General features: G+C 36.6%; 1 protein-coding gene across 6 annotated transcripts in view; it reads left to right on the plus strand.

The window, feature by feature from the left end:
• The window catches only part of PKP4 (plakophilin 4), a 224,596-nt gene that overhangs the window by 106,166 nt on the left and 98,378 nt on the right, over window positions 1-20,052 (plus strand). For all 6 annotated transcript variants that reach the window (XM_031008474.3, XM_055380205.2, XM_063694857.1 and 3 more), the window contains one exon: window positions 14,214-14,326. In XM_031008474.3, coding sequence (XP_030864334.1) covers window positions 14,214-14,326 — 113 coding nt within the window. The remainder of the gene's footprint in view (window positions 1-14,213; window positions 14,327-20,052) is intronic.

Below are 20,052 nucleotides of genomic sequence, written 5' to 3' on the forward strand. Positions count from 1 at the left end.
ATACAGTAGAATCTATTAAAGCAAACAGTTCATTTTACAGCATATATATTTAAGATGTTATATATTTCATGCCCTTCATGAAAATTAATTCTTAAAATATTTTCTTTGATAGGTCAGAATTGGAACATTTAACTATTAGTAAAAATTGGGATTGTAGTGTGGTTTTACGTAAGCAAACAACTCTTACTCTATTTTATTTACAAAAATTAATAACAAAAATAAATGCCCAAGGTAGAGGGAATTAAATACTCAGAAGTATAAAATGAAAAGTAGGCCACCCTACAGGCATCCAGTCCCATTTCCCAAAGGTTAAAACTTCCTCTAAAGTTAAGTTTTTTGAGTATACATCAAGAAAAAATTTATTTCTGCATATTCTAGCATAGATGTCGTTTTAAAAACAACTGCCTGGCTTTATTTTCCTGCATAATCTTTCTTAAACATATTCTGTATCAGCACATTTGGATTTACTTCAATCGTTTCTAGCAATTGCATGGAATCCTATTATGTAGATGTATGTATATATTTAGCTATTCCCATTTTGATGATTATTGGGTTGTTTCCAGTTTTATTTGATTGGTTGGTTTTGTGTACTTTTCCAAGTATATCACAACCTCAGCATTGGAACTAATGGGACAACAGGTAGGTATGTAATATTTACCTTTTTTTTGGTATTGTTAAATTGCCCCACCAAGAGTTTATACTAGTTTACATTCCTGCTACACCATTTCTTCATAGCGTCACCAATGCTATGTACTTTCGAATCTGATGTGTTGTTTCCAATTGTTAGAATAGGCCATAATAGGTTATTGGAATATTATTGAACACTGTTAGCATACTTTAATGGCTTCAGAAAAGCAAAAATATCAGTTGTCCACTCAATCAGAATACCGCGTTCGAGGAATTGACAGTTTCCTCAGCAGGTCTGTCCTGGTACATGCAAATAATACTTCGTGTCTTTTCTTTTCTTTCTGCTTAATTTTCTGAATTCAATTTTAATTACAGAAATTGTGTTGTAACAAGTGATACAATTAAAAGAGATAATATAAAAGTGTAAATAATTGTAAATATAAAATAATATAATAATGTAATATAAAAGTATAAATAGATTGGTCACCCTTCTGCGGTGACCAATCATACTGATCTGCTGTGTCTCATTCACAGTTGTGTCTGTGTTCAAACAAACCTATGTAGGCTTTGGGTTTTTAAATTTTGTTGTGTTTTACTCAGTTCTTCAGTTGACTTTTTAACATAATCATATATAATGGTCCTTCTGAAGCAACAGATAAGAGTCCAACTCATTCTTTTGAATAAGGACATATAGTATGCTGTAGAATGGAGATGCCATCGTTTGTTACAATATTGCTATGTGGATGGACATTCAAATTGTTTCAAATGATGCTGCAATTACTGTTTAATATATACCATTGCTTTTATTTCTGTAGACTAGATTTCCAAGTGGGGATGGCAGGGAATGAGGAATATGGCTTTTTAATTTTAATAGGTATTACCAGATTGTTTCCTCAAAGTGTTATAGCAGATCCCACTCCCATGAACAGTACGTGTAAGTGCCCATTTCCCCCCAGTTCCTCACCAGCCCTGGCTGTTAACCGCTTTTTTAAATGTTTGCCAGTATGATAAAAAATGACATCTCATTGTTATTTGATTTTCTGTTTCCTTACTAATGAAAGTGAGCAGTGTGTGCATGTGTGTGTATAGTTAGAGGTGGTAATCTAGCTTTGTTTTCTCTACTTAACAACAGCAGTTCTTTTCCCATTGAATGAAATTTCCCCTTTGTCATTAGTTAAGTTCCCACGTATACTTGCATCTGGCTCTTTAATTCTTATTAAATTGCAGGGTTTTATTTGATTTGAGAAGAATGTTTTGAAGTAATAAAGTCAATTACAGTTCTAAACATAACCTTTAGCAACAGAAAATGACATAACCTTAATTTTTCAGCTTCCTATAATGGAAAGAGCAAGAATTTAGAATTTCAGTCCAACTCTTCACTTACTAATTCGTGTGACCTTGGGCAAGTCATTTACTTTGCCCCTCCCATTTTAGGATTGCTCAATTCAAAACTGTGTTGCTTTTTAAGGATTAGAGAAAATATAAATAGAGTGCCCGACCCACAGATGGCATTCATTCAGTACTGCCTGAAATTATTTTTGTTATGACTTAAAAGGAAAGTTAGACATTTGATATTAAATTGTGCCCATTCCAAACATAAGCAAATATATTTCTTCATAAGGGAGGATGTATTTTATGCAAGAGAAAAATAATTCTCAATATGGCAATTTAAAGATTCTTTTGGTCAAATAAATTAGTCTGAACAACGTATATATTCAAATCTGGAACTTCTTTTTCTTCTTCTTTTTTCCTTTTTTTTTTTTTTTCCTTTTCTGCCCTATAGATCTAACACAAGTAAGAAGTAACATTACTTGTCTGCTTTTTTTTTGGTAAACAGGGAGTATGCAGATATTCAATAAGGATAACGAAAAATAAAATTGCTTTTATATATAGGTGGAAGGAGCCAAATGTTAGGGAGAAAGCAGGAGAGTCAGAGAAAAACAGGGACATCAAATATGGAAGCACAAGGAACAGAGCACTTGTGGACCCAAAGACTGAAATCAGGGCTTTATTCTGGATGTGTATGCGCTGAGGTTGGACTCAGCCTGTAGCTAGATGTGCCTGAGCTCTCCTACAGCTTTAATATTCCTTATAGGTTAGCTATGGCTTATGGTTATCAATAATACATTGATCTTTCTTAACCTTCTTTCCCAAGAAGCCCACGATAATTTCTGGAAGTTTAGAAAGGAATGATGATATTATTGAAACCATACAGATAACATGAAAAAAGTTAAGACAAAAATTTTGAACACTTGTACCTCTTGAGCCAGCTACCCAGCATTCCCAAGGAACCATTTAATTGACTAGGGCATAACTAATAAATATGTTTTCTAATTCTAGTACCCCTGCCACCCACACACACATTAAGCCACAGAATATCTGCGGACAATTGTAAAAGTAAACCTAGTATAATCTTAAGAAAAAATCTTCCTGTGTTAGGTGGTATTTGTTTTCATTCTCATTAGATTTCATTAACTTGCTAGCCAAACCTTAAATTAGTAATTTTTAAAATAAGTCTCCTATTCTGTAGTGCAATTTATTACATCTACTGAGGAATAGAAGGTTAAGTTTATTTAGCCTTGTTGTTTCTCTTATCATTTTTATATTTTTTACTGTGTTTTCATTAACTAGTCTACGTAGAGGAAGGAGAAAATTGGTCATTTATTCTTTTGGTTTTCCATTTCAGCAAATAATGATTTATGTGGACTGTTATCATATACTGTGTAGTCAATTAACCCCCAAATAAGCATCTAACATTAGGTGATATGCATCATTGGTCTTAATAATTTTGAAATATATATATATATATTTATATATAAAACCCAAATTGTTCATGTTAAGTCATTACTAGTTTTTGTAATTTCTTAAGGTTTAAAGCTAATCAAATATTCAAGGCATTACATTTTAAAGAAAATCTCACCGTGTTTTTGACATTAATTCTACCAAATAACTACCTTGTTGGAAAATGATAGCAATGGTTGTCATTGACAACTACAGCTTACACTCCTCCAACTATCCATTTTCCTTGTGATATCTCTTTTCCTCAATATTTATTTGACTACTAGGGCTTTCCCAAATGTAAGGAATTTTAAACATAAATTAATAAAACCTCAACTACAAGACTGAACTAGAATTATTTATATCTACACACACACACACAGCACACATATCTATACATCCTATCTATACATTCTACATTTTAGGAGAAAAAGTAAATGAAAATAAATGCCATTCCCAGTTCAACAATTAAATGTCAGTAGTCTGTTCAATGAGTTTTCAAAAGTGGCATGCTAAGGCTGGAAACTCCTGGTTTTTTGATATGCAGGACGTGATGTCTGAGAGATCAAGAAGTCAGGGAGGAAGGGGAGGCTGTAATAAGGGAGTAAATCATAAAATCACCCAGAATTACTTACCAGAGTTTTCTGGGTTTGTTGTTGTTGTTGTTTTTGCAAAGAGCTGGAGAGATACTAAGATGAGTGAAATATAGATTCCACTCTTCTTTAAGAGGAGTCCTGTTTAGTAAATTGAGAAGATGTCACAGAACACTATACCCTAGGGCTGGATAAAGAACTGTAGGTGTTTATGGGAGAGTGTTTCAAGTGGATGGAACAAATGAGGAAAAGCCTTGAGTGGTGTGTATAGGAAGCCATAAATAATTCTGTGTAGGTGAGTGAAGGGAAGTGATAGGAGACCACAAAAAGATATTTGGGGGCCAGACTATACAGAAGGTCTTAAAACAAGGCTGAGTTGGCTTTTTATAAGTAGTTTTATGGGTTGGGTTGGGTAGAGCGTGGTGTGCAGTGGTTAACCCATGGGGTTAGGACAAATTGAGATGATTTCAAATCTTGGTTTTGGGTGACCGTAGGCAAGTCAGTTCTCTATGAAATGAGGCTGACTCTGACTCCCTCACAGGCTGATTATGTGGAGTTCATGAAGAAATACTTGGCACAGCGTAGAGCCTGGAGCCCAGTAAACCTTTTGTAAAACGTAGAGATTATTGGTGAGTAGTATTGAACGTTGGCAAATATATCAGGAAAAAATGTAAGCAGTGGAAGCAGGACCCCACACCACCATGGCAGGGAGAAGACTTAATGAGTTTTTGCAGTAGTCTAAATTAATGTGAACCTGAAGGAATAGTGAGGAAGGAAATGGATTCAGCCTATGCTAAAGATGTGAACGGACAGGATTTGGGAAATCACTTAATGTGCAAGGAATGGGATAAGAGAAAGGGAGGAAATGACAAAAGGATGAGGACACTTACAGTTTGAGCCTGAATAAAAGAGGGATGGTGGTTCCATTAGGACAGTGGTTTTCAACCTTCCGTGTGCATGAGAATCTCCTGGAGGACTTGTTTAAACAGGTTTCTGGCTGGGCATGGTGGCTTATGTCTGTAATCCCAGCATTTTGGGAGGCCGAGGCAGCAGATCACCTGAGGTCAGGAGTTCAAGACCAGCCTGGCCAACATGGCGAAACCCCTTCTCTACTAAAAATACAAAAAAAATATAGCTGAGTGTGGTGGCACACACCTGTAATCCCAGCTACTTGGGAAGCTGAGGCAGGAGAATCGCTTGAACCCGGGAGGCAGAGGTTGCAGTGAGCTGAGATCGTGCTATTGCACTCCAGCCTGGGCAACAAGAGCTAAACTCCATCTACGAAAGAAAGAAAAACACAGGTTTCTAAACCCCACCCCTCTGACTTTAAGAAGTTCCCAGGTGGTGCTGATGTTGCTGGTTCAGGGACCACACTTTGAGAACTACTCCGTGCAGAAATAGAAAACACAGTAGGTGGGGAAGTATGGGAGAGGAGAGAGGTGTGTCTGGGTAAGGCCATGGTTTATCCATCATTTAGGTGTAGCTACATAGCAGACCACTGAAAATTCAATTAGAGATAGTGAATTTGGACATTACCACTGTACATGGACCCGTGTGATGGTCATATTGTCAAGTGAGAGGCTGAAGAGCCAAGGGCAAGTTACTCAGTGAGTCACTGTTGAGTAGACAGTCTTTTAAGAAGCCATCGGTTCACACCTGTAATCCCAGCACTTTGGGAGGCTGAGGCAGGTGGATCACCTGAGGTCTGGAGTTCAGGACCAGCCTGGCCAACATAGTGAAACCCCGTCTCTACTAAAAATACAAAAATTAGCCAGGCTTGGTGGCACATACCTGTAATCCCAACTACTCAGGAGGCTGAGGCACAATAATCGCTTGAACCCCGGAGGCAGAGGTTGCAGTGAGCCAAGATCATGCCACTACACTCCAGCCTGGGCGACAGAGTGAGAATCTTTCTCCAAAAAAAAGCCATCCGTGTGGGTGGGGTACGTAGGAAAAGCATGAGACTCTACCTGTCTTCTTTGAAGTTTTCATCCACACATGGTTCCAAGTAAAAAGCTTTTCTTGTGTATTTTTAATGTACCCCCAAACCTCTCCTCCTTTATTTTGGTTTCCTAATAGAGGAGCTAAGTTACAGATGAGAGCCTGAGTCTTAGAATATAAACTTCAAGCATCTGGTAAACTTTACTATTTTCTCTCTGCTTCATTAAAACTGGAGGAAAGATGTCAACTAGAACTTGGTTTATTCCTGTTTTGGTGGTAGGATAAAACAACAAAGATCTTAATATTGTTCATCTCCTGTTAGAATATTAGCTAGTAAGGCAAGAAATTAGATGGGTAGCTGTATGTTGCACTTTTCTTTGATCCTGAGATCTCAAGGTAACAGGCAATGGGCATAGCATAGGGCAACGAATCCCACAGAGCTGTCCTAATAATGTATATCCTTCATGTCTTCAAAGTGATGCAATGTCAGCAGTTTCCATTTGAAGGCTAACCCTTTGTAGTGCCCTTCCCTATGTAAGTATTCAGTCTTGACAAAGGTAATTAAAATTTTGTTTTCCAATTTGTAAAAAATATTTTAAATATAGACTATAGTATAGTACCTCTTAATTCAGCCTTCCCTAAATACAACAAATAAACTTTTTTTTCAGTGTTGCCTAAGTTGTGTTCTCAAAATGATAGTTCCTTGAGATGTTAATAGTTGTTCTTTGCAAAAGAAAAAGTGTGCTTAGTGTTCAATAAATCAAAGAAGTGCTGGGTTAAACAAAGGTAAGCTTACTTCCTACTGGTAGACTTCTCAGAACTTTTAATATGGTAGGGTTGCTGTGACTCTCCAAGATTTAGAATTTCCTGGGCAGCATTTCCCAAATCTACTTGACCCGGAACCCTTCCTTTAAGGGAGTATCTGTTAACATCCTGTAGGACACTGGTGTTCTCAGTTTGAGAAACATAATGTTATTTATCTTTGATTCTTAATTTCCTTTTAACAAAGGAAGCTAGCCAGTACAATGGTGATTGACATCATATGCCCAGCATTTCTATAATTAATTATACATTGATTTAGGGACTACCAAGTAGACATAATAATGGTTTATCAGTTATTAAGTAAATCGTGGTAGATGGTCAGGACATTTGATTACCTCTGTCAAATTTGCTGGTTGTCTTAAGGATGAGAAGTTCAAGGACCTTTGTAAATATGACTACTTTGGTTTTTGCACCAGCCTAGGTTACAGGACAATATTTAGGATGTTTTTGGGGGATTTCTTGGTAGTTCTTAAATATTTGTTTTTAAAATAGTTTCCTAAACTTGGCCCAAAGATATGATCATGACCATAATTGACTCATCTTTTCGATGTGGGAAATGGGGAAAAATGCTATAGCATGTCCTGGGAACAGGTCATAATCCTGCCCAATCCCCTCTATCTTAAAAATCTAGTCAGTGATAATTAGTATTTTAATAATATAAAACTCTCAGTATACTAAGGCAGAAAGTAGATTTTTTCGAAAGATTTTCAACCAACAACAGTTGAAATAAAAATGCTTGCTTTCTTAACCAGTAATTCCATCACATAAGGACCGTCTGTTTTCTTCTTTCAATATAACTGGAGCTAAGTACTTTCCTGCTGAGATACATAGTCATGGAAAGGTATGTTGCCTCTTGGTGTGTTATACTGCTAGCATGAGATGATTTTTGTCACGCAGATAAACATTCTAAAAATTACTATGTATTTTATATTAAAAATATACAAGCATTGGAAACCAGGATTTCAATGACTTCAATGCCTGGAATGATAAAGGAGTCAGTTCAAAGAAAAATACTCAATGAAAGAGATAATATAGGTCAGAGGAGAAAGAAACAGAGACTGAGGAGTCCTATAATCAACAAGATATGTTCTCAGATGAGAAAAACTTGAGCATTAGACTAAAATGAAACAGAGGATTCCAGAGAGAAGCAAGGCTCTGGATAAGGCAGGAGAGCATGCAGAGACCAGCCTTGGATGAGAAAGGGACACTTCCTCCACTAAGCCTGGAAGAGAACTAAGGATTAGTGTGAATGTGGGGGCAGGAGTTGAGTTGTCAAGCTGATGGCCTGAAATGAGCGCCTACTGCTGTTTCTTAATTGTCGTCATCATAATTGTAGTAGCTATTGCAGCTACTCCTGAATTAGTCAGCTGGACTAACTTGAAGTAAATCCATGTAATGATGCAAATTGACAACTGAGCTAGATGGCTCGAGGCTCAAAAGACAATGAGCTTTTGCACATATTTGGAAGCATAATGGTCTTTACTGATTAGGAAGAAAAGGAAAACATGATTTACTAATATCAAGAATGTAAGGGGGCTATGATTGCGGATCCTGCTGACAATGAGGACAATTATATAACATATACTGACAGCAAAGAATATTATGAACTACTTTATGCTAATAATTAGAGGTAGTAAGGAGCCAGGAGCACACCATCTCTCCTCTCCCTTCTTTGAGGCACCTTGGGTTTGGGGTGTGGAGGAATACATAGTCTTCACCAGAGAGGGTTGTAGGAAAATGCAGTATTTTCAAGAAAGAACTATATTTCAATTAAAGCCTGGAAGTGGAGAGTATTCTTAGTAACTCAGAGGTGGAGAACATTCTGATTAAAAGATAAAGAGTTTGTAAAGAGAGAGTTTGTAAACTGGAATGAGGCTTCCACAGGGCACAGTTGGAAAGGGTCAGGAGATATGTCACTATGGCCATCAGTGAGGACTTAATGAGGGTAAGAGACTAGGAGGCCACAGGAGGATGAAGTATGACCTGCTTTCAGTGTTACGTGAAAATGGTTCAAGGGACTGAGCCTTGAACTGGAGTGGAGCTCTTCCTGTTCATCAAAGGAGTGGGAGTGCAGAGACCTAATTCTGAAAGCTACCTAGGGTTTCTGAAAGCCAGAAGGAAGATGGTATCCTTGTGACTAGACGTGCAGTATCCTAATATTTCTGTTTGAAAGAAACACAGTAATCACCAATTTTAAGGGCTTATTTAGAACTGAGTAACTTGGGAGTTGAAGTAGACATCAACCTAAACAGGAAGAGAAAACAAAAGAAGAAAGAGATTTCACACCCAATGACCATGCAGGAACAGACATGAAAAAGAACTAATAAGAAGTCTCAGAAATGTAAAATACTGTCTTTGAAAAAAAAGCTCAGTAGATGAGATAAACCATAAACAAGACACATAGAGAAATAGTGAATTGAAGGCAGTGCTGAGAAATTCTCCCTGACTACAGCTCAAAGAAATTAAGAGAAAATATGAAAGCGCTATACTGTAGATTCGGTATTCTAACCAGTCTTTCCCCTGAAAGAAACTAAACATACTAAATAAAATATTTGAATTGTCTTTTTAAAAGCAAGGCTAAGCTAGAAAGAAAAGAAATAATTCACAAAAACTAAAACCAAAATGCAAATGAGAATCCTAAGCAATAAACCTGGCTTTTACCCTGAAGATATCTGGCAAATCTAGGTCATCTTGAACATGCTATTTGACAGCTCCATGCCACAGGCATTTGAGGACAGCCTAAGGTGAGGGTTCAAATTAGATCCTTTGCCCAAAGCTGGAACTTGCCAAAACTACAACATTAGCTAAAACTGGTAAGAAATCTGTCCCACAGAAGAGGACAGGCCTGGGTGCTGGCAGGAGGAAGACATTTTCCCCCGATAGTTATGATACCTATGAGATTCAAAAACTTAAATGGTCAATAAACATAGGAAAAAGGTGTTTGTTATCAGGGAAATACAAAATAAAACACAAGCAAAATAGCATTCTATGCCTATCAGACGACCAAAAAAAAGAGAAATTTAAGGCCCAAAATGCCAGCTGATGTCAGTGAGAATGTGGAGAAGCTGAAACTCTCATTTATTACTGGCTGGAACATAAATTAGTACAACTACTTTGAAAAGTAACCTGACAATCATTATCAAGCAAAACTGAAGATGTGTGTACCTTTCGACCAAGCAATTCCACTTCTAGGTCTCTTTGCTCTGGAGAAGTATGATTCATGTGCACAAGATGGTTTATACAAGAAAGCTTATTTTACAGAATGTTTATGATTACATAAAGTTGGGAACAACCCAAGGTTCATGATGAGAACATATAAAGACATTATGTGATAGCCGTGCAATGGAATACTATTGGGCAGTGAAAATAGATTAGCTAGATCTACATGTATTGATGTTAATAAATCTCAAAATCATGTTGCAGTAAAAGCAATCTGCAAAAACTGTACAATATACCAATTGCATAAATTGTGTGGACATACAAAACAATGCTATATCTGTTGCCATTTATGGCTCTCTAAATAGGTAGTAGTAATATAAAATACTCATGTGAATATTAAGCACCAAATTTAGGGTAATGATTCCTTCTAGGGAGGGAAGAAAAGAGAAGAATAGGATCTAGGAAAGAGAAACCAAGGGATTTTATTGTATTTTAAAATAAAATTGTAATATTTTACTTCATAAAACATCTGAAGCAAATGTAGCAAAATATTAAGATTTGCTATACCTTGGTCAGATTCACAGAAGTTTATTGTGTTATTGTCTATAATTTTCTGTATTTTTGAAGTGTCTCACAATATTTTTAAATTGGGAGAGAGAAATCTATCATAGAAATGGAAGCCAAAAAAAAAAAGACTGTTTCAGATTGAATTCTCACTGAGATGGAGTTTTACATGCAGAATATTTTTCAGGGATCAACACCTGTGGAGGAGAGGGGAAGGGAAAGCAGGATTAGGCAAGGGAGAATTCCAAATCAGGCTGACAAAGCCTTGGCCAAGGCCAAAGGGAGCAAATCTGGGCCTGGTCTTTATTTTCTTATCTTGATCAGTGCCTGAATGCAAGCTTCTCAGAGGGTGTGCCCATGGGCAAGGGGACTGTCTGCAGCCGAGACGCCCCTGAAGGAGCTGATGACCACAGGCCACCTGCTGGCAGATGGGACAGCCAGCCTTTCCTTGGGCTTCCTTGGGCAGTGTAGCTCTGTCTACCAAATATGGCTCATCTGAAAGTGCAGCTTTATTTTCGTCTATTCCCTTAACTCTCTCTCAAAGAATATTTATCAGTATACTTAACTTGAGAGGAAGGAAGTAAATACAAAGAAAAGCTTTGTAACACAGGTGAACAGATTCCATTTTCATAGTATATTAGTAGCCTTGACTTTCTAAAGTCGTGTGGTATTGTTTGCTAGGCTCTACGAGGAAATTTTCATACACTAAATCACTGACAAGTGCTTTTAACATTAACTTTTTTCTCCTCACAAAAGAACAAATATAAGCTCCCCCTATAATTAAGATTCCCAATTTGGGATACTGATTTAAGAACCATTCTTCACATTTTTTGTTTAGAGGATAAAATATAAGAATTTTTAACTTCATAGATGATGTCTCTGCATCATCATCTTAATGAGTGTTATTTTGGAAATTATTAGATGTGTTTTCATATGACGGCATAATACTGTCCTCATCAGTCAGTCAGAGAGGCCAGTAGAGACTGAATTATCAAATATTGATATCCCGCTCATACATCTTGGTGCCATTCACATGTGCGTGTGTGTTCAACTTGTATTCTTAGGAGGAATAGTAATAGTTTTGCAAGAAAGCATATTTTTTCTTTGTAAACATTTACAGGTATTAAGTCACTTTTACAAATTCAATGCTTTATAGCTTCTTGATATTCTGCTTTTGGCACTTTAATGAAGTACTACTTGTGAGAAGTTGTGGGCACGTAATAGGTTGAATGGTTTTGATAGAAGTAGCCAGCGATGTTCAGTATTATGGGCTCTGCATCCAGTAGGGATATAATGTGGACTTAATTCAGTCCATAAGAATGTTAAAGGAATTGCCCTACTTTTAAATAAAAAGTGTAGCTACATCATGCATGTATAGGCTTTCCTAGCAACTCAAGAACTGTAAATTGTTTCTGTGGGTACGTCAATCAAAGTTTCTAGTTGTAAGATACAGAAACTAACATGGCTAATTAAGCAGAAAAGGAATTCATTAAGGGATTATTAGTGAATTCCCACATTTGTTACAGGTACTGGAGAACAAGACTTGAGACTAAGATTCCAGGAACGGTGTCCAAATTTGTGCCACAATGTTGATCAGATAAAGAAACTATTGTTATAGCCACCAAACACACAGAGTTGTGTATGGAGGTTGTTTCCATGTCAGGAACTTGACCTTGAGACCTAATGCAGGAAGCACAGCAAGAAGGCAATAGAGAGAGAAAACGAGTGTCCTCTTTGCTGGAGTCAGAGTCTCAATGTCAGCACCTGCGTCACAACCTGGCATGAGTGTACCTTCTTGGCAGAGCCAAAGTCACCTGTTCTGCTTTTGAGGGAAGGAATTATGAGAAATTCCAACTTCTGCCTTCAAGCAGGAACTTTCCCAGCCATTTCCTTGAAAGGTTGTTTACAAGGTCACAGGCAGCCACAAACATGATAAAAATTCATCCCTGTACAATGGAATTTGTTTCTATGAATGGAATTTTTTTTCTAATGTTCTTATTTGCAATGTATCTTCATACCATACTATACCTGATATGGTAACTTTTGGCCATCCCAAAATGAGGACAGTACTCTAGCCCTCAATCCCTAGTAGCCACTGAACTCAGAGGAGGAAGGTATTGTGATGGCTTGGGGAATATTTTGGGATTCCTGAGTAGTCCTTTCCTGGCCCAGCTTGATACAACCAGGCAGTCTTGTGGGAAAAGATGCATATAATGACAAGTGAGTAAATGAAGTGAACGAATAGAAGTCTATAACAAAAAAATAAAATGATGCTGTTTAAGAGCAAAGAAAGAGTAAGTGTGAGGTAAGCATAATAGTATTTTCAAATTGGTTATCTTAGCCTGGTACTGAATGCTGAACAATTTATGTCTATCTAGTCTTTTGTTACTGAACATTTATTAAGGGCCTAGGAATTGTTAGGCAGAGGCAGGCATTGTCCCACTTACCGATTATGATCATATTGTACAGCATTACTGAGCCAGCTATTATTCATCTAGGCCCTGTCCAATACTGCCACACCAATTGGGATCATTAGGAAAGGATTCTCAGTATCAGAAGGTGGTAAGGAGTTTAGGGACTGTTTCTTAAAAATTATTCCAAGAATAGCTTGTGGAATTTGCAGAGCCAGTACTGTCAAGCAATTACATGTTTGCCTGATTTCACAGGGAGTTCATATACTTTTCAATTAAAATTTTTAATGGCAAACAAATGTATACATATAATCATTAATAATATTTTAGGTTTTATTTCTGAATAGTTTCTAGATTTAATACTCATGTCTGGTATTTTGAACTAGCAGTCATCAAATTAAACTACTTACAGTTCAGCATTTGCTTTGAATAGACTTGTGAGGAGACAATATGGCACAGGGGAGCTTGAGATGCTGTTTGTGGCTTAAAACCTTTGGAATGTACTTGATCTTTAGATATTTTATAACATGACATGTTTTCTACTTATTAAAATCCCATCAAGCTAACAATGAGAGAAATACAAATAAAGTTAAAACATCCTCTCCTTTCATAGAACTTGTTTGCCTTCACTTTGCAGCATAGATTCAAGAATATAATTTCTGTAGACTATCTTCCAGCTTTTGAATATATTTTAAATTCTGTGTTATGGCTTAGTCTTTTTCACTTCTTGTGTTCCTTCTCTCCTTTGCACAGTGGCACATGATTGCTTTTGGACACAGCTAATTTTTGTTGGTTATATTATAGATAAATATGGCAAGACTTTTTCTGTGGCATTGGAATCATTTTTTTTCTTAATTAAAAGACTGTATATCAAACGTGGTAAAGTGATTCTGATCACGGGGATTTATATTTTTTTAAACTATGCTGACATATAGTATAAGAAATATAAAAACTAGCCATTGTTTGCTGTGCCTCTGATGTAGATACATTAAGTAAGGTCTCTGGAAGCCTTAACTTTAATAAGGCACTGTAGCAGAAGTACTGTTTAAAGACCTCGGAACCAAAATCAGAAAAGGCAAATAAAGATCTATGTGTTTTTTATGCCAAACAAAGGCTGATATTCTATTGCCTTTAGATTTGAAAAAGCTAGGAATCAATAGGTCATTTATTTCATCCAAAAATTGCATTTCACAAAGCCACACCATAGCTTTATGTTATGGGTACGTTCCTATGTTTCCTGTGACATAGATTAATTCATGTATCTGCCTGAGCAGCATACCTTGGCGCCTTATATGCCTTTTATTTTCTTGAATCACAGGAGCTTCAGTTTCAACGACTCACCCGAGAGCTGGAAGTGGAAAGGCAGATTGTTGCCAGTCAGCTAGAAAGATGTAGGCTTGGAGCAGAATCACCAAGCATCGCCAGCACCAGGTACAGGGCCAATGGCTCCATCTTTATGCACACTCAAGTTACATGCCTTACTAGGTTGTTCTCTATGCAGCAAAAGATTCTGTTAGTGTTGTTACTGTTAACTTGCCTTCCAGAATTTGAAACCAAAAATGTCCATTTATTCTAATTTTGAGAAGCCTCTTGCAATCCCTCAGTCCTGTGCTTGAAATGTTTTCTATAGCATTGGCAAGCTTCTGTAGCAAAAGCTACTGTGCTGCCTTCAGATTCCTCATATGTACACACAGTTAATGGGTGTTGTCGTGATTAATTGCTAATTATTTGGTAAAGCTAATTGGCTGGTGCTTTGAATACCTGGTATTGATTTTTTTAAAACTAAGAAATATTTCTAAGTAAGATTGCATTAACTTTAAAAATGTCTTCAATTTACTTTGGGTTTTTCTAGAACTCTATGAATCTACCACACAAACTAATTACTATATGGAATAATTTACTGTACTCACATATAGTAAATACTAAATGAGTGCATTACTGTAAAAACATAATCATGATTGTTATTTTTTATTTAGGTACCTCTTATGCTATTTAAAAGCATCATTCCTGTAAAAATTACATGTTCCAAATAGTTAAATCACTGCTTATCCTATCTATAGATTTCTTTCTTAATAATTACATATTTCTGTAAAGCCTACTGTAAAATGCTTTCATTGCTTGCAGTTTTAAGTTTGATCTGCTTACACTTAGGTAGACATGCCTGCAATAACTTTTCTCTCAGTTATTTCTAACCTCATAATTATTCTACTTTTCAGTATCTTGTGTTACTCATGGGCAAAAAAACTTCTTAGTGAATGAATGCTGTCTGTTGTTTCTGATTGTTGGTATGAACATTAAACTATTGGGCTGGTAAGTTGTAGTAATATGAATTTTTCATCTCTCTTAACAGTTGTGTATATTGATATGTTTGGTAAGGCATAAAGTATATAAAGGTCGTCAAAACTTTTACAAAACAAATATAAGATTATGTAATTATTTTATAAATATCCAGGAAGGTTTTTATAGAAAGAGAATTATAAGCAAGGTATAAAATAATAAATTAGAAATTTCTAACTCAGACTTTGCAATACCCAATGAAATAATTCGTTAAGGAAGTTAAAACTGTGAAAATAAAAATTAGCTTTAATTCTCTATAATATTTTTTAGAAATTATCCGTATCTTTAGCACCAAAAAGAACAACTCACAAACTCAATAATATGGTATTATATATTTCTAAAAGGTATGAACCAACTGGTTTTGTTTTTCTAACCAGAATTATATTTTAATAGAAAAGTAATTCAACATTTAACAGAATTCTGTTAGTACTTCTTATTCTGGCAATATTACTAACTAAATTAAAATAGAAATTCTCTTGATAAACTCCTAGTAATACTTGGTATGTCAATAATAAAGACCAATACCTAAAGGAAATGGCACAAGAGGAGGGAAAATCCCCAGATATTGAAACTAGAAAGAGCACTGAAAACCAGAGCCAGAAGCTTGAGCTACCTCTGTAGGAGATGTGAGAACAGTTGTCAAACCTCAAAGTAAGCACTAGAGGTGGATTTTATACCCATATAGAAGCCAAAGAGTGAAGTTTTGTGTGTGCTCAAGATGGTATGTTTGAACTTAACATCACTGCACTAAGCCATGTCGTTTAAAGGACCCCATGATTAGCAAACCCCAGGCTTCTATCATACGTGGGTTTGGAGCCCAAATGTAACTATCCACATTGCTCAGGAGTCCCCAGTGAGAAAATGGGACCACTAAAGATGAGCTCACAGTGAGATAGTATAAAACACAAATTTATGAGTGACATCAGCAAGATGACAGAATAGGACTTGTCAGTGCCCATCCTCTCACAGAAACTTCAGTTTGAACAACCATTCACACACACAAATACCTTCACTAGAGCTAAGGAATCCAGACGAGAGATTACAGCACCTGAGTGTAGCACAGAAATAAGAAAAGATGTATTGAAGAGGGTAGGAAGGACAGTTTCACACTGTGCTTTGTTCATCATGTATTTCCGAATTAGTTCTGATTTTGTAAAAAAAAAAAAAAAAAAAAAAGCAGCATTGAAATACATATCATAAAAAAACTTGACCATGAGTGAGAGAATCAGTGAGCAAAAGTGTAGGGTTTCACACTCCAAGAACTGGATACCATTGGAGGAAGTCTGACAGGTGTGCACAGTAAAACAGATACAAAGCATGCTCATTGCAGCATCATTTGCAAAAGTAAAAAATTACAAAGAACATACTTATTCATTAGAATGGAAATGGAAAATAAACTGTTAATAGGTACACTCTAAAGCAGTTAAAATGAAACTCTAGAGCAGTTAAAATGAAATAACTAGATCTACATGTATCAACATGGACATGTTTGCAAAACAGACTTGAAAAGCTGTAAGTTGCAGAAGAATAGCTGTAGGAGGATATAATCTATGAGCAATTTAAAAAATATATATAGCTATATATATATTGCTATATATATAGCAATACTGCATAATAATTAAGTAGTACTTCGTATTGTTTGTCAGTGTGTGCATGTGGAGTAAAATTATAAAATATTTTGGAATGACACCAATTTAAGATAGTAGAACCTCTAGAAAGGAAGAAAGGAGGACGATACTAGGAATTAGGCTTTTGCAGAATCTGTAGCATTTTATTCAAGAGCCATCTGGAGCAAATATAACAAAATGTTAACAACTGTTAAATGAGGGAGTGGTTGATATATGCATGGCGATTAGATTATGTTCTGGACTTGTGAATTTTAAAATGTTAAATAATTTTAAGGCTATATCGTTCATTGGCTAGTTCCATATGTTTTTTTAAAATCTCTAAGTAAAGTACATATTGTGGGTAGTAGTTTCTGTCAGTGACTTTTTTTGGTGTTCCTGTCTGGTTCTCAGTGCCTGGCATTTGTGCCTGGCAAGTGACTGTGGCGCCACCAATGAATGTCGGGTGAATGAATGGGTCATGCAGAAATGGGAGTGGGGTTGACCAGGGAAAGGAGGAAAATGTGCACAAATGCATATATGGCCCCACAAACAGTTGTCCCGAGCAGTAAGAGGCTCAGTGTCTAGGATATGTCCTAAAAGGACCTACTGGCTTATGAAATTGGAAAGGTGAAGCTGGCATTTAATTGTGAAGAACTTTATTAGATCTTTAAAGGAGACCAACTGAAAGTTGTTATTGGTGGTGGTGATGGTGATTAGAAGTTTTCCTTTTTTGAGAGTGCAGTGTGTAAAACAGAATAAAGAGGCCAGGCAGCCAGATAGGAATCTATTATGAAATTTTAAGGGTTATGAGTAAGGTGGGTTTCTTCATTCAGTGATCTCTGAGCTGTGGTTGGAATGGTAATTGATCTACTTGGATTGCCCTACTTTCTTCTCATGTTGAATTCCCATGTATTCTTGATGTCCCCAGTAAATGCTTACCCTTCTTTACAACCTTTCTCAAGTTTCTCAGGAAAAGTCACCTCCCTCATCTGAATTCCCATCACTGTTTCCCTGTGCATGTTAGCTGCTCAACAGGTAGTAAGGCCCATTCCACCCCCATGGCCCTGGCACAGAGCCTGGCGCTCAGCAAGTGGACACCCAGCCAAATGATCATTAAATGGATAATGAACCTTAAGTCCAGGATGCTTCGGGCACATCATGTAAAGGTGCTTTGCCATTAGGGGAGCTAAGGTTTTTTATTGTGTCACTTGAGAGATCCCCCTTGCATCTCCAGTGTGTTTCAATTGTCAGTCTTGGAACCAGAATCTAAGCGATACAGAGAAGAACAGAAATTAGCTCTTAGACCCGGGCCCCCTTTCCTGTATGCCATTTCCGATTTGCTAAAAAATAACAATTAAAAGTGGAATTGTTGCTTTGGGCCATCAAGCTTCTGTTTGATTCAGTTCGTTCTTGCATGAAATGAGTTTAATCAGCAAACTGGGGGATTTGATCACCAGTTACCTTTCATAGTGTTTGATTTGGATCCTGTGGCAGAGTTGGTAAGGTGATCTGTAAGATTTTCTTACTTTTCCTGGTCCAAAGATGACACTAATGACTCAAAGGAAAACGAAAAGCATTTGTTTTTATTTACCTTTTCACCCATCCAAAATTTTTGTCATTATTGGCCTCACCCTGTGAAGAAGGATGCGGCAGTGGCATGAGGTTCTGTTTAATACCTGTTTAATGACGCTTATGCTGTGATAAACAAACTGTGGAATCCTCTTCCCCGAATGGGTGCTCTAATAGTGAGTAGTTCGGTTCCCTCACACTTGTAGGATCAAAGATTCATTTTTAACCCATGCCAGAAGATGTTTCCATTTTATAGGTAGAAACTAGTCCTCTGCATATATTTGCACCTATCAGGAAATGTCCCCAAAAGGTGAACTGCATAATAATCATTGGCAGTTTATTTGCAGTATGCCTTCTTGAGAACATTTTGAAAATCTTAGGATAAAATTCCTTAGTTTTTCTATTAATGACTCTTTAGAATTAGTAGTCTTCCAAACAAGGTAAAAACCTCATTTCTGATGACTTTTCCATTGGTTTTATTTACTTCTTAAAAATTAATAAAACTAGCACTATCAATATATTATAATGAACTTTCATCTGGAGTTGATGAAGTCTGTATCAAGATATGATATATCAGACCAGAAATAATCGCTGCAACCTTGAAAAGCCCTGAAGGTGGGTTATGGCCTCATTTAATAGAGCAATTGTAGCCTTTCTTCATTTGTACCAAGTACACTAAAGTTATCTATGCAGGTAATATTATCTGTGTATTTAATATTTTACTCATTGAAGTTTGGTTTTGGAATGAATTAATAAAGAAGTTATGGTTTGTCTGCATTTATATTGAGTAGTGTATAGTTATATTTCACCTCATTGAAAGGAACCAGTTAATACGGAAGAAAAAACTTTTCTGCATTTGTTCTGAATATGCTATAGTTACTTATGCATTCAATATTTCACCTCATCCAAAAGTATTTGAAACATCTTTCAAAATACAAAAATTAAAAGTTGGGAAATTAGGGCAAAAAGAAGATAAAATTTAGAAAAATAAGATGAAGCCAAGTTTAAACTAGTACACAAAATGTATGTTGTAACCTTCCATGCCACATTCACTCTGAGTGACCTAATAGCCATGGTAAAGACAAAAACGCTAATGAATTCCACAATTCATGTGTCTGTAAGAGAAAAACAAACTAGGTTGCTCAGGAGGATCCACCATTCCTGGGGCTGAGGCTTAACTGGTTTCTCCCGTGTGTCCCCATTAACATACTGCTGTATGATGAGGCAAGCAGTGTCCTCAGTGGTCTCTTTCCAGTACATTACAAAAACAAGCTCATAGGGCTCTTTCTTCCATTGTTAAATGGAATATAAATGGGTGGAATAGCACCTTAACTAAAAGTAATTCTCCACGGGGCCAAGTCTGACACTACAGCTTGGCTCCAGGATAATACTTAGCATATGTAGATGGATGAATCAATTTTAGGTCCACTAAGCAGGCAGCCTACCATGACTATTTCTGTCTGTAGAGCCTTTTAGAGTCATGGATGGCAATGAGTGCTGAGATGTGAGATGGCTTGTGTTGCTTGTCATTGTGCAGGTGCATAGTGTATACATTTTAGCAACAGAAATGACTCCCAGGGGATGCTGGGGTATGTACAGCTCATCTCAGGAAATCTCACAGCATAGAATCTTCAGAGGGAAATA

The sequence above is a fragment of the Gorilla gorilla genome, chromosome 11 (genome assembly GCF_029281585.2).
Source record: "Gorilla gorilla gorilla isolate KB3781 chromosome 11, NHGRI_mGorGor1-v2.1_pri, whole genome shotgun sequence".
NCBI lineage: Eukaryota > Metazoa > Chordata > Mammalia > Primates > Hominidae > Gorilla > Gorilla gorilla.